Genomic DNA, 16,533 nt, shown 5'->3' with positions numbered 1-16,533 from the left:
GCTTGGTTTTTGTTGCTATCGGGCATTTGGTGCCATGACTCTTAGTTGATAGGCAACATATTCGGATTTCGTGCTAAAATGTCAGTAAGATGTCCGAAATATTCCACATTTCCCTTGACAGGATTATTGTCCCTAGCACTAGCATAACTTGTAATTGCAGAATTGACAACTATTCCACAATTTTGCGTTCTCCTCAACCTCTCACGATATTTTGTATGAAATCTGAATCCGTTTATGAGGAACGCACTATATCTTTTAACCACTCGATTTGGACCTTGGGAAAGCCGTAGAACTTCGTCGCTTCTTTATTCGGCTCTTCATGAGGTACACTACTTCCCGATTTGGTAAAAACATTTCTCCCAATATTACAATCATCAGAAGGCACAAAGTCTGCTGGGAACGACTGGACACCATGATTGTGCATATTAAATGCATCCCGCAACATACCTTCCATGTCATCCCCTCTATCAGACTGATGGTAAGTAGTGCCAAAATAAAATACATCCATCGTTGAAGAGAAAGTACTAGGCGGGCATTCTCCATGAAATAACCATTGTTTATAACCCCGAACAAACCCATCAACAATTAGATACTCGTATACAACCTCACGATAATGCCAGTTTATGTTGACACACTTCTTACAGGGGCAAAGAATCATGTTCTCTTGGCTTGCATATTGAAATGCAAAATTTAGAAAATACTGTACTCCATTTCGATAATCGTTGCTAACCCTTGACAAATTCATCCAAGACCGGTCCATTTCTTAATTCTTGAAGTCTGACGTTGACAATAATTTGCACGGGTAAGTTAAAACGCCAGTTATAACCATAAATGAATTACGGAAATTTGTGATATGATATATTTTTATGTATTATGTAAGTTATGTATTATGTAAGTACTGTAAGTAATGTAAGTTATGTAAGAAAGCTATTATGTAAGTTGTGTATAATATTAATTATGTGAGTCGTGTATAATGTAAGTTAAGAAGGTTATGTATAATGTAAGTTATGTAAGTAATTTAATTTATGTAAGTTATGTAAGTTATTTAATTTATGTCAGTTTCTATATATGTTTATATATTATGTAAGCTATGTACGTGTATAACCCATGTAAGTTATTTAAGTGGTGTATTAAGTTATGGAAGTTATTATGTAAGTTATGCAAGATTATAATATAAGTTATGTGTTATGTTATTATGTATTATGTAATGTATTATCAGATTATATATAAGTTATGAAAGTTATTATGTAAGTTATACAAGCTTATATATAAGTTATGTATTATGTTATTATGTATTATGTAATTTATTATGTTATTATATATACGTTATGGAAGTTATTATGTAAGTTATGCAAGCTTATATACCAATTATGCATTGTGTTATTATGTATTAAGTAAGCAAATGATTGTCAAAGAGTTATGTATGCTGTAAAATTATTTATAAGTTATCGTATGATTGTTAAATTGGAGTTATTTTGGTTATGTATATTAAAACAATATATATCTTATAGAAATAAAATATTTAAATTTAAAAAAAATATATAATTATTTACAAAACGTGTAAAATTGATACTTATAAATTTTATTAATAATAAATCTAGAACACTTTTTTAGAAAACTTATAAATTTAATACTACTAAATTTTTATACTAATAAATTTAGAATAATTATTTACAAAACTTATAAATTTAGAAAACTTATATAGAAAATAAAACAATACTTATGATTATTGGTTTTAATAGAAAATTTAAAATGTTATTATTATGTCAAAATTTAAATACAGGTTACATGTCCATATTAATATATGTAATATGTAAAAAGAATATAAATTATCGTATTTATGATATATATATTTCCGTCCAAATTTTTTTGCGTTACTTGCACAAATGATTGCGTTTTTTGCACGAACATATTACATATTCCTTTCTAAGTTGCTGCTAGAAAATATTAACATGGAAAATAAAACCTAACACATGAGGTACATCTTGCGATTTAAGCAAACTGTAAACGGACTGATTATGAATCAGCTTACAAACCATAAATCGAAAGTTTAAAAACGGAATTACTAGTTTACAAACCACAAAATGAAACTGTAACCCAACATTATATTCTAACACATATTATTAAATTAATAAATAGTCATAGTAAGTAACTGAGAAAAACATATGAAAATAGACAATTAAGTAAAATATTAAAATCATATTAGAGGTTGGATTTAATCCATATGAAAATTAAGATAAAAAAACCGTCATAATCACTCAAAACAATAATTCAAAATTATGCGTTCCATGCTGGCCTAATTTTGAAATTGAACATGTTAAATCAACACAATGGGATACAATACCATAGCAACATAGTATGGATGGATTACAATTTAAAACAAGAATAGGTAGTAAATCATAACACTGATTCTAGAACAAAATATATATTTTCATTCGGCAAATTAAACTATACTTAGAGAGAAATGGGTATTATCTTTACTAATGTATCACTTTGATATTATCTCATTTCGTCACTTATATATATATATATATGTATATATATGTATAAGAAGGTAAATGACAGTTCCCAATCCAATGTACTTTATATATATATTCCAACAGTACATTAAGAAAATGGATGAAACACAAGTATAACAAACAAATAGAAAATGCTGTACATGGCCTAAAAATATTTAACAATATATATCCAATTCATTACCTGGGAATGTAATCGGCTGCATCACATTTAACAGAACAATTTTATAAATTATTAAAGTAAACCCTAAAGTAGACATCAAAATTTCATACTAAAAAAATAGCACCAAATTATTTCACCGAAACCAACAGAGAAGAAATGGAATATTGACATTTAGTCCAACCCATTTAACCCATTACACTGATAATGAAAGCATCTCAAATAAAAAAACCATGAGTTCTGTACCTTCAGCAGGATGAAGAAAAGTGAAACCGTTAAAGACCGATGAAACCAATGAAACCGTTCACACCAGATCTAAACAATCGAAGCAGTAATGTACCTCCAGGAAGATGAACGAAACAGTCGAAGACCGAAAGCCCTAAACACGAAAAATACAATTTTTTAAATTCCAGTATCCCCAAACAATAAAAAAGCAAAATAAAAATAAAAAATAAGACAAAACCCAATGTATAAAGACCACAATCAGACATTCGAGAACCTTAAATGATGTTCCTCCACGTTCTCCCTCCTCTTTGCCGCAAATAATGTTAAATGATTTCAACAAATACGATGTAATGACCCTTTTTAATGGTTTTTTTGCTAGGAATCGAAACTTAATAACAGAAGTGTGAAAGAGATGAAGAAAGGATGAGGGGAAATCAGAAAGGATGAGGGGAAATCGCAGAAAGACTTAGGGATTTGGCTGAAAAGGGATTTGGGGCTGGCTGCGGGGTATACCCCAAATCTGATATCCCCTCAAAACGACACCGTTTTAATTATTTTTTTTGTGGCGCTTAAAAAAAACGCCACTAATCTTACGGGTTTGCGGCGCGTTGAGCAAAAACGCCACTGAACCCTAAACGCGTCAGTGAAAAGGCCACGTGTCGTTCAATAATTAATTACCGTTTGCGGCATTTTAGTTAAAAACGCCACTAAATATTCACCTTATTTTTAAGCATTTTGAATTTTAATTGATTTTTAAATTGGTTAAATGTTTGGACATTCTTTTAAATTGAAACATTAATATGAAATTATTAATTTTTTTCAATACTATTATTTTAAAATATGGCACAGATTTAATACATGTTTTTCAATTATACAGATTTAATAAATATTTAAATTTATAAATACTCTTAATTTAAATACTATCAATATTGAAATTGATAAATAAGTTTGCGGCGTTTTATCAGAAAACGCCAGTAAAGGAATATAGTTAAAGCAGAACGAAGCCGTTTTGCAAATTTATTTGCGGCGTTTCTAAAATAAACGCCGCTAAAGCCTACCTATTGCGTCGTTTTGAGTGAAAACGCCACTAATTACTCAATTTTAATAATATTTTATATGTCTATATTTATAACTATTTCTTCTTTTAATGGATTTTAAAATTGGATAAATGTTATGACATTTTTTTAAATTGATGCATTAATATGAAATTATTAATTTCATTTCAATTAAAATAGTTTAAAATTATGACTCAGATTTAACATATTCTTTTTTTTTTGTACAAATTTAAAAAAAATTCCATTTTATATATGTAAGTATATATGTATGATTTAAATACTATCAACATTCCAATTTATAAATTATTGACACCATTCCAATAACGTCTTACAATTTTAATTTTATGCTCTCCGTTATGGAAATCTTGATAACGTACGCTACCTTGTACACAATATTAAACTGTTTCATCATACATGATATCGTGCCATGCATATATATATGTTTCCCTAAACCCTGTCGGTTCTGAACCTAATAATGACATAATAAGAAGTAAAAAACATGGTATTCGAATTTTTTTTCACTTTTGTATCAAAATAGTAAAAACCCTAAAACCGCCACAACATTAAACCCTAAATTGTAAATCGTACAAAATCCTAAATCTGAAACGCAATAATCAACATCATAACCCATAAATAATTAACGCTAAATCATAAACCATAAACATGAAGCCCTAAAACATTAAATTTCATTATCTTATAAGCCGGAAATTGCCTAACCTGATATTAACACTGAAATGTAAACTCTAAACCTTGAACACAAATCACCGAGCTGTAAACCTAAACTCTAAACCCATATCGTCAAAACTGTAATTCTAAAATAATAAACATTGTGTAACGAACCCTAAAACCCCAAACCACATACAATTATTTATAAATATTAATACGGAAATCGCAATATATTATTTCTTTTTTGCGGCGCTTTTTCAAAAATGCCGCTAATACCACTAGATCCAATCAAAAGTGGCGTCGTTTTGTCGTCGTATTGCAGACATATTTGCGGCGTTTTATCAGAAAACGCCAGTAAAGGAATATAGTGAAAGCAGAACGAAGCCGTTTTGCAAATTTATTTGCGGCGTTTTTAAAAGAAACGCCGCTAAAGCCTACCTATTGCGGCGTTTTGTGTTAAAACGCCACTAGTTATTCAATTTTAATAATATTTTATATGTCTATATTTATAACTATTTCTTTTTTTAGTGGATTTTCAAATTGGATAAATGTTATGACATTATTTTAAATTGATGCATTAATATGAAATTATTAATTTCATTTCAATTAAAATAGTTTAAAATTATGACACAGATCTAACATTTTTTGTACAAATCTTAAAAAAAAATTACATTTTATATATGTAAGTATATATGTATTATTTAACTACTATCGGCATTCCAATTTATAAATTATTGACACTATTCCAATAATGTCTTACAATTTTAATTTTATGCTCTAAGTTATACATAGAAAACTTTTAGTACCCTTGAGATGTCTGGAAATCAATACATTACTAATTATGCGTTGTTTTTACTTTGAATATTATAAATCCGAATTCAATATCCCATCGATCCCGAAATTTTCGAATATTAAACCAAATTTTAAAACTCAAAAATATAAATTATAACTTTATAGTCGAAGAAAAAGGCAAATTGCATTTACTCAGGTTTGAAAGGGCGTTTCAACGGAAAGAATGATAAACGACATTGTATCCATTGATTTTAGCAACAATCACCTTAATTATTAATTTTAATGCTGAAATATTGTCTCCTGCAGTTGAAATTTAGTGAAATTGAATTTCATGCGCCTGCTTCTTTTAAACTATGATCAAATACGAGAATAGTAGTGATAGCGCATATATATATTAAACTCGTATAAACCATAAACCCGAAACGCTAAAACTTTTCATCGTAACCCTTAAATCATTAACGCTAAACCGTATACGATAAAACTTAAATATTAAACCGTAAAACCTAAAATTTTAATTGGCTATTTTTGCGGCGGTTTTGCCAAAAACGCTACTAATACCAATACAGAAAATCAAAAGTGGCGTCGTTTTAACGAACATTCCACCACACAAGAAAAGCATCTTGCCGAAATATTTGCGGCGTTTACTTCCAAGCGCCACTAAAGCAATATAATGAAACAAAACAAAGCCGTTTTGCTTATTTTTATTCCGGCTTTTATAAACGAAACACCGCAAATTAGTTACTTATAGTTAACAACAGTCGCGAAATTCGTATCTTTTGTGGCGTTTTTTACTGAGTGCCACTAAAGCAATAATAGGAAAAAATAAAACGGTACAGTTTTGCTGAAATTTTTTCCTCAAATTACTTACCTCTACCGGCGTTTCTCTCAAAATGCCGCTATATCCCAATATTTTGCAGCGTTTTTCAATAAGCGCCACTAACTCTAATCTACCTCAAGACCAAACGGTGCGTTTTGGTTAAGATATTTGCGGCGCTTTTTGTAATACGCCGCTAATACTGTTCTTTAGCGGCGTTTTCTCATAAACGCCACTAATACTAATATACCTCAAAACCAAACGCTGCGTTTTGGTTAAGGTATTTTGCGGCGCTTACATATAAAAGTCACTAATGATGTTCTTTTACGGCGTTTTTTAAAAAACGCCACTAAATGTTCAGGTTTTTGCGGCGTTTTAGGATTAGCGCCGCTAATGGTCGATTTTTAGCAGCGTTTGTTTATCAAACGCCACAAAAGATGCCGCTAAAAGCTTGTTTTGGTGTAGTGAGTATAGATCAAATCAAAATTTCATGCACAAAATTGCACATTAAACTAAAATTCATATATCATTTATCTTGGTAAAAGTATCATGGAGGCTCTTGTACTAGGAGTCGGATTGCATTTTGTCATTTTACTAAAAAAGGTAAATTAATCCTTATACGTTAGATCAAAAGCAAATTGGTCCTTTTGTTAAAATTTTATCCGTTTTTACTGTTAAAAATTAGTCTCTATACATCGTCATGATGTACATATGGCATGACATGTGAAACTATCTAATTATTCCATCAATCACATCAAATTTTAATAGTGAAAATGGATGAAAAATTTAATTGAGTCTAATGAATTAGTTTGTTTTTTTATTTAAAGTATAGAGACCAAGAGTGTATCCAAGGAGGCTGGCAGGGGGCCCGGCCCCACTAAAATAGAAACTTTTCATTTAGATTCTTTAAAAGTTTAAAAAATAATAAATGTAAAATTATACTTTAGGCCCCCTAAAAATAATAAAATTTTAATTTAATCTTTTAATTTTGACTCCACTTAAAAATATTTTCTGAATTCACCAAACTAATTTATTTATTTTTAAAATAAAAAGGTAAAATACAATTATGGGTTTTTTACACAAATAATACAAAAAAAATTAAAAAAATACCAAAATAATACAAGCAATTTATTATGTGCCAAAATGGTACAAACAATAGTGGAGGGACTGCCATAGGCGGCACCAATGGTGCCAATGGCAGAGGCGGCACCAAAGGTGCCACTGCCATAGGCGGCACCCCCCTTTGTTCGTATTTTTCTTATTTTTAGATTTTTTATAAAAATAGTATTAAAAATAAAATACCGAAAAAATATGTTTATGGAAAAACAAAATACGAAAATAAATAAAAAAATAAAAATAGTAAATTTACTGAAAGTAATAAAATCTGAAAAAAAGAGAAAAATACGAACAAATTGCCAAAATAAGGGTTTTTCACTAAATTTATATAAAAACACACAAAAATAATACATTTCAAACATTATGTACTAAAATAATATAAAATAATAAAATACGAAAATATTATATTTTTTGAAAGTAATAAAATCCGAAAATAAGAAAAATACGAATAAAAGGCCAAAATAAAGGTTTTTTTACTAAATTTATATAAAAACACAGTAAAATAATACATTTCAAACATTATGTACTAAAATAAAATAAAATAAATAGACACGAAAATAGTATATTTTTTAAAAGTAATAAAAATCGAACAAAGGGTCAAAATGAGAATTTTTTACTAAATTTATATAATAAAAACACACTAAATTAATACATTTCAAATTTTAAGTCTCTTTACTAAAAATATTTTCTGAATTTAACAAACTAATTTATTTATTTTTAAAATAAAAAAAGGTAAAATACAATTATAAAGGGTTGAAAACACATCTAATCTTGGTGTCGTGAAAGATGAACCAAAAACCAACAAAATCAAATCCCATGATTGAAGGAGACCTGTGCACGAAAATAACCAACACAAGTCTGAACCCTCCTTCAACTTCTAAATCAACCACCCAAGAAAAAACCAGCACATATATCTGCACTTTCAATACGCAATGAGTTGTTTTCCAATTTGTCTGATGAGATGAGAAGACAATTTACAACACATTATTTTATTCTTCATAATTCAATGAACAGTAAGACTTGTCACATGGGAACTGCGCTGTCATTGACAGCAAATCCATACCCTATATCTCAACACTAGCACATCACCATAATTTGATATCAATTTTTTTTCCATATTATATTAGATTTAGAATTACTAATTTTTTTTAAATTCACTATATTTATTTACAAATTTTAACTAAATTTTACTTAAAAAATATCAAATATTCGACTTAACCAAAAATATTTATTAGGCTTAACAAATGTACCCACCGAATCTTTCTTCGAATATTAATATGGGTTTTATGAGTTGTGATCTCGAAAAGCACATGGCAACCTTACCCATTTGGCCTTTTTCTAATTAAAATTACAAATTCAATAGATGACATAATATAAAGATCCCTCTTATCTGTCTTTTTTTCTTTTTTCATATTGAGTTTTTGCAGTAATGGAGGAAACCGAAGCTCTTGATCTCTTGGAAGAGTCTTGGTTTTTCGAGAACTTACTCGACAGGAGAAGGAGGATGTCAAGATGTTATTCAGATCCTTGTACATCATCGAATTTCAGACAAGATGTTTTGTCAAATGATTCATGTAATAATAATCAGAGCTCTAATGGTTTGGTCCGTGCACCCTCGTTGCCTCCATGTATAGGGAGGGGAGAACAGGTTGAAGCAAAAAAGAACCATGGTGGGAAGATCAAATTGAACAGGCAATTATCATTGCAAGCATCGAAGACGACGTCGTCGACGACGACAACAACATGTTCTGATCATAAGACAAAGACGCCTGATAGAGAATCATCATTATCGAGACATAGTTTGCAAAGAACACCTTCTTTGCCTTCTTCAATGGAGGCCAAAGTCAGTGATATAAGAATGAGCAAATTAATCCGACAAGCATTGGCTGACTCACCAGATATATTGCCACCAAGGCACAATCATAACAAGGTACTCATCTGATCCTATATACATATAATCTCGAATTGTATATATGAATGTATCATTTGCATTTTGCAGGCAACAAACTTGCCAAGGTGTAGCATTAGACCACCGAGGAACCAAGAGGTGGAAGCCATTAACAACACCAACGAGGCTTCGGTCACGAGGTACCGCCACTCGAACCCGAAGAAGATGCTGCAAAAGAGCTATAGCGATCTTGCATTCCAAGAACTGCAAGGGTTCAAGGATTTAGGATTCACATTCGACAAGGAAGACCTGAGCCCTGATATTGTGAACATACTGCCAGGCTTGCAAGGGGATAAGATAGAAGATGAGTTGCAACCAGATAAGGTGAAGAAGCCATATTTGTCGGAGGCGTGGCTGGTACAAGGCCCTGCACCACCTTCTATTCCAACATGTGTATCCAAGAATTCAGCAAAGGATATGAAGGCACAAATCAAGTTTTGGGCCAGAGCTGTGGCAACTAATGTTCGACAAGAGTGCTGAGAATAGCATTAAAAACATCACCCATTTCTTGTACCAAATTTGACATAAATTTAGCTTTTCTTTTCTATTTCTACTCTCATTTTTCCAATTCCTCGGAATTTATTTTTTTCATTTAGGACTGATATCCTTTCTATTTTACCCGGTGTTCATGTTTCGAAGGCCTATAGAAGCAGAGTCCTTGTCTGATACTATGAAATCTTATGTAAACAAAAATCTTTTTGGCCATTAATGTACAATAATAATTCATTATTGTTTAGTCTTTGTTGGATAGATTACATATAAAATTCTCTCTGACAAAAAAGGGAAGCAAACTAGTAAAGGTTGTAATATTGCTGTAAGTATAAAGCCAACTGTTATCACTTAATTTATTACTCATGTCTTATTAATTTAATTAATTAAAGATAAAATAATCGTATGATATTATCACTTAATTAATTTATTTTTAATGAGTGATAATAAAAATTTTAATATTTATCTTTTAATTAATTTAAATTAATTAAATAAAAATATTTGTGACACATATACAATGTCATCATTTTCACCATAATAATTTTGAGTTTCGCTCATGGTAATTTTAGCTTGGCACGTGGTATTTTTTAATTGGTCCAAAATTTCTTTGTCTATAGTACCAAATGTGTGTAATTTAATAATTGACACTCCTCGCCAGCCATTCACTCATTTACTAAAAATATGCGCATATTTATATTTTAAATTGAGCAAGCAATGTATCTCGACTAACGCCTTGCTCATATGCGAGCAGTCTTATAACTCATCGCCAGTATGAGATTGGTAAAAAAAAAAAGCTCCAAGCATACAACATAGAGACTTCATTCATATTTTTTTTCTCAAATACGATCATTTTATAACTTTTCTAATTGTTATACAAATATAATATTATTATACATATCAAATCTCATCAAGGGATCCACTTACCACATCTCGCACATTCTACAACTGCCTAAACAAATAGGCTATCATAACCATAAGCTTGGTGATAAAAAAAGACAAGGAAAACAAGAGAAGGGGCTCCCTCTATGATCTTTCTCATCTTCCTCTCCTTTTCATCTTTTTCTTCTTCTTTTTTTCTCTTTGGAAAAACTCCTCATCAACATACTTTGGGCACCACCATCAACTCTTCACCCTGTCCTAAATAGGGTGAATCGACCAACACCACCACAACCTTCGTCTTGTTCGATCTTTACATCAACAATGTCATTCTAAAGATTTTAAAATCATTGTTTGTGCAATATTAGTGTTTTGGTTTGCATGATTTTAGTATCATAAAGATTTTACACTAATAGCATGATTCAAATATCAAAATGGAACATATTCTAAATTTTATAACATGGAATTTTCAAATAATTAATTTTTAATTATCGGTTCCATCAAATCTCAAATTCAATACCGAAACGAAAATTACATTATAAAATTAATATAAAAATAGGGTAATTATTTGATACATTATTAATGGAGTTCTTTAGACTCCACAAGCAGGCAAACCCTCAACTCGCATGTGGAGTCTAAAAAATCCCACTCGCAATGTATCAAATAATATTTCTAAAAGAATAATTTATTTGTATACTTTATCTAATTTAAGAAACCAATGGACAAAACTAATATACACAAAATCTAAGAAATATTAGGCGAGTATCAAAACACTTAATGGATATCAAAATCACTTATTTAAACTCCTTAAACTAGCCATGAACTTAGCTTATATTTAAGATTGCTAAAAATGTATTGGAAACCATATAAATAAACTTATCTCATTTTATAAACCAATCATCCCAAATAACTCAAAACCTTATGCACGATAATTCTACTAACTTAATCAAAACATACTAAATTAATCGTATCTTAAGCTACAAATGTCAAAATCATTATCTGTTTGAATATTTAGAAATTAGACTTAATGATATTTTATCTTTAAAAATCTTAGATTTAGGTAGACTAGATCTTACTTTGGTTGACATTGGCATTGTTGTCAGTATAGGAGGCCAGTATTGGAGGACGTGGGTTTGAGCACTTTGAAGTGTGTTTATCCTCTTATTTTAAGATTGGGGAGAGATTATAGGTAGTTCTAAGCATTTTATAAATAAAACATTATATATATTTTTTAAAAAGGTAAATTACACCAACAGTCACTCAACTTTGATACAACTGATAAAATAGTCACTCTGATTTCAATTCAATCACTTAACTTTCAAAAAATAACAAATCAGTCACTAACGTTATTGAAAAGTGACAAATTAGTCATCCATTAACATCTTCCGTTACAGGCTTAACAAGATGACTGACGTGGCCCGTTAACTAGCTAACATGGCCAGTTAACTAGCCACAGTGAAAACTCAATTTAAGAACCAAACAAAACTGTAAAAGAAGAAGAATAATAAGAAAAAAGAAGAAATGGAAATGCTGAAACAAGTGAGGCGGATCTGAATCAATAAAATGCCATTTTCATTGCTAGCTAGCTTTTCCTATTCTAATATGGCATTCGGTGACAAGAGAGGTGAATTTGTAAGGAAACATCAAAACTAAAACTTTCCTTTCTAAACCCAGGTAAACCCAACCTCCAAAACTCCACTCATCACCAATGGCATATCACCATTACCTCCAAAATCTCATCCGGGTTTATCAAAATCTCATTCCATAAATCTAAAATCTCATTCGGGTTTCTCAAATTTTTATTTCGTCTATAAAGGAGAAGCGGTGACCAAAGTTTTATCTACATCTGGTAATGGAGATGGTAGATAGGGGTATTTTAATTTCGAATTTTTCTTTGTGTTTCTAATATTTTTAGGAGTTTTCTCTTAAAGTGAAAGTCGATAGATGAAAAGGCATATAGATGGGTAACTTAGTTGCAAAGCACTTAACCTTTGCAAGAGTTCATAAATGGTCATATAGATTGGTAAATTTTTGACACATTTTTTTCTCAAATTTTGCAACAATGCCTTTACTTTCGGATTCTTCCAAACAATCCCTTCTCCCAGCCTTCCTTTACTCTTCCTCCAACTCTTTCTCCCTCGATATATTTCATGATGCCAACAACTTTGCCTTTGTTGCTTTGTACGAATCTCCCGTTACACCATCATTACTACTAGAGGCCATACGACCACACTCTTCCGGCATCTACCAATGCACCAACCCACCACCACCATTCGTCCGCCACCCTTATTTGACAATACTAAGATATCTCTGACGGATCTTAAATAAGTGTTTTGATGTTAGGGGGTTTCGGTTTCATCGTTTTATTTGTTTTGTTGATTCAGATTTGAGTCATAAAGATTGAGATTTAAAATTTTTCACTTCTTCTTCTTCTTCTTCACTGTCTAAACCCTAAACTCTTAAATGAGACTACTTAAACTGATGCTAACCCTCCAATTGGCCGGTTAATGGTAGCAAGGAGTCGATTAAATGCCATGTCACTTTTTCGTTACGTCTGTAACGAAAAAAGGTTAAAAGGATTGATTTGTTATTTTTTAAAAGTTTCTCAAATTTTGATTCCTTGTGAATAAAGTGCAACAAAATTCCAAAATTGTTGTTGTTGTTAGGCAACTTCAACAACATTTACTAAAAATGGCTAATATCATAATTATCATCTCCCAATTGCATAATTCAAATTTTAGCTCCATTTTTTTTTATATTCTTCATGTTCGTTTTACGGTCATATTCAAGGTTCGTGATTGTTCCTCTCAACAATATCGTCTCCAAGATTTGAACTTGAATCCTCTCTTTAGGAATGTAATGTACCTTACTATTATGCCCAATCACTTACTAATAAATTCTAGCTCCATTTAAACCATTGCAAAATAAACTCGATATATTTCCAATCATATATGGCTCATATTCACTTATGTTAATCTCATTAAAAGGAGGACTCAAATACCTTTTCAACTGTATATAATAGGCATACCGAAATTTATAAATTAATATAACTCATTACTGTAGACAACACGTTTTTCTTGAGGACAAATTTCACATATCATTCTTCCATATATTCATACAAAAAAAAATTCAATCTTCATCGATCAGCCCTAGATTCAAACCAAAACCATATTTTTATTATCTCTTAATCGATTATAGAACAAACCCAAAAACTTTAGAATCATCAAAAATTCATATATTTTCTAAGTTTTTTCCTCAAAAAATAGAAATAAAAAGAAAGTATTGGACCATTTTACCAATAAAGGCCCATTTCCAACTTTATTTACGGAAATAGGCTACTTTTTTCATTATTTATCGAAATGGACCAAAAACTCCAAAACACGTCCACGTGGGAGCACTTTAGAGGGAAATTCCAGCAAAACGCGTCCCGGAAGGAGTGATTTTGCCATGTCAACACAAAATGTGCTGACGTGGACGCACTTTACTGACGTAGCAAAATCGCTCCCTTAGGGACGCGTTTTATCCCGTGTTTTTTACCAAAGGTCATTTGAAATATTGACCATTTGGGGGTCCAACGGTCAAAAGAAAACTATAAAACCCCCCTCCTATTTTTTTCACACAACATTTCTTCCAAATTTCTCAAAAAAGCTCTCAAATTTCTCCCTAAATTTCTCAAAGCTCCCTTTAATTAATTATTTCCTTTAATCTTTTTCTAAATTAGTATTATTTTTTTATAATTTCAAAAATATTTGATCGTGTTAGCTGTGGCTGAGGAATTAATTCGTCTTGATCATAAACATATCTCCGTCGAACAAATGAAAATGGTAAATGTTAATTTCAATTTTTGAATATTATTTAATATTTTTTTCATTTATGTAATTTTAATTAATTTTTATTTTATAATTTTTTATAACAGCTTGTAGATCGAGTGTTACAATGTTATATTCGTAATATGTCTGGCCCTCCATGACCGTTGATAGAAAAATACTTAAGGGAAGCAGGTTTTTGGCACGTGGCCAATATAGGCCAGGGATGCAAGTTGGACCCGAAACTCATCAGCGCATTCATAGAGAGGTGGAGACCCAAGATGGATACATTTCATCTTCCATGCGGTGCAATGAAAATATCACTTTAGCTTGAATAACAACATCATCCTGGTATAAATACACTACCACTTATCCATTTTCTTTAATTCTTTTGAGTCAATTTGTCACTTACCATCCTTAATCAAATTAGGGAACGGTTACGGAAAAATTGAGTACTTCACTTTCACTTTGCCATAGTATAACTATGGTCTTACGTATGATCACTTATCACTTGTCCCTGATCAGATAAGTGTAGCTAAGGCTACCACTTATCACTTTGTCACTTGATCAGATAAGTGTAGCTAAGGCTACCACTTATCACTACCACTTATCACTTTGTCACTTGATCAGATAAGTGTAGCTAAGGCTACCACTTATCACTTTGTCACTTGATCAGATAAGTGTAGCTAAAGCTACCACTTATCACTTTGTTACTGATTTCATGCCTTTGCCGTCCAGCCCAAATAGACCTTGGGTCTATTTGCCTTTTAAGTCCTCTTCCTTTTATCATTTAAGCTATTTAATCATTTCCCATAATTTTTCATTTGTTACAATTTAGTCCTTTTTGTTCAATTAATTATTGGAACTTTAAAATTTCTTAACGAAACTTTAATACTAACTTTTTAACGCTCCATAAATATTTATAAAAACATTTATGGCTCGATTTAAAATCCTTGAGGTCTCGATACCTTATTTTCGATGCTAATTATTTTAATATTTATTTCTAGTGCACTATTCACTATTTCAAAAATTTTCCTAACTTCACATTTAACTTATACTCACTAAATTAATAATATTTTCTACCCATTTGTCGAATTTAGTGATCTCGAATCACCATTCCGACACCTCTGAAAATTTAGGCCATTACATTTTTCCTCGTCGAATTTGTGGTCCCAAAACTACTGTTCCGACTAGACCCAAAATCGGGCTGTTACAGGATCCATGTGTGAGGAATGAATTAGTGTGAAATTAAGGTTTCGAAATTACCGAATATTTATTCTGAGTAGACAGCAACACCTCAGCAACGAGTAATCTAATCTACTATCGAACCGAGCTGCAATCTATTGTGACTCCGGCCTCTCCGTAATCCACCCAGTTGACAATGAACGGAAGGAATCCCCAAAACTGTTTTGGAAAAGACTTTGCTTTAACAGCTGCTAGACCCACCAAGCAAAGAAAAAATGGGATTTTATATATATATTTTAGGGTTTCTAGAAATTAAATAAATATAAAAATGTTTTAAACCTAAAATTATAATTACATTAATTATAATAATGATTTCGGTAAACTATATATTTATTTGAATTTATATACGAACCAAATTCATGTTCTCATTATGCGTACAACAACCTTGTACATATAATGTATTCGATATTTGATTACCCAATTAAATTAATTCTATAATTAATTTAATTCAAGCGACAACCAAACATAATACCAAATATGTTTTATTCCGTTCATTTCAACTATAGGGTGTGACCCTGTAGGTTCTTGTAACATTGGCAGTAATACTAGAACGATTCCAATGCTACCTAAGTCACAAGAAATCATGATTCGACATAACATTTTTATGATTAACCTTTCATGCGATAATCTTTAAGTCCTTTATCTTTAAATTGGACACAAGTCATGAAATAGTCACACTTGCATAGTCCATTCCATGTTCCTTGATATCTTAAGTAGACTATGATATACAAATAAGTATGACATCTCATATCAGCTTATTTGAGCATGACCATGCATTTCTAGTCTCACTCAGTCAAGTGGTCTAAGATATTACTCCCATTATGT

General features: G+C 30.9%; 1 protein-coding gene across 1 annotated transcript; it reads left to right on the top strand.

Annotated features, from left to right (window-relative positions):
- The first annotated feature begins 8,643 nt into the window (after positions 1 to 8,643).
- On the top strand, positions 8,644 to 10,021 carry LOC107939184 (uncharacterized). Its single transcript, XM_016872474.2, has 2 exons — positions 8,644 to 9,274; positions 9,344 to 10,021. Exons 1-2 carry the CDS (start codon positions 8,774 to 8,776, stop codon positions 9,770 to 9,772), a joined length of 930 nt encoding a protein of 309 aa, XP_016727963.2. The 5' UTR covers positions 8,644 to 8,773; the 3' UTR covers positions 9,773 to 10,021.
- The last annotated feature ends 6,512 nt before the right edge of the window (positions 10,022 to 16,533 follow it).

This window comes from Gossypium hirsutum, chromosome D01, assembly GCF_007990345.1.
Source record: "Gossypium hirsutum isolate 1008001.06 chromosome D01, Gossypium_hirsutum_v2.1, whole genome shotgun sequence".
NCBI classification, from domain to species: domain Eukaryota; kingdom Viridiplantae; phylum Streptophyta; class Magnoliopsida; order Malvales; family Malvaceae; genus Gossypium; species Gossypium hirsutum.
This window is presented reverse-complemented; position numbering and strand designations above follow the sequence as displayed.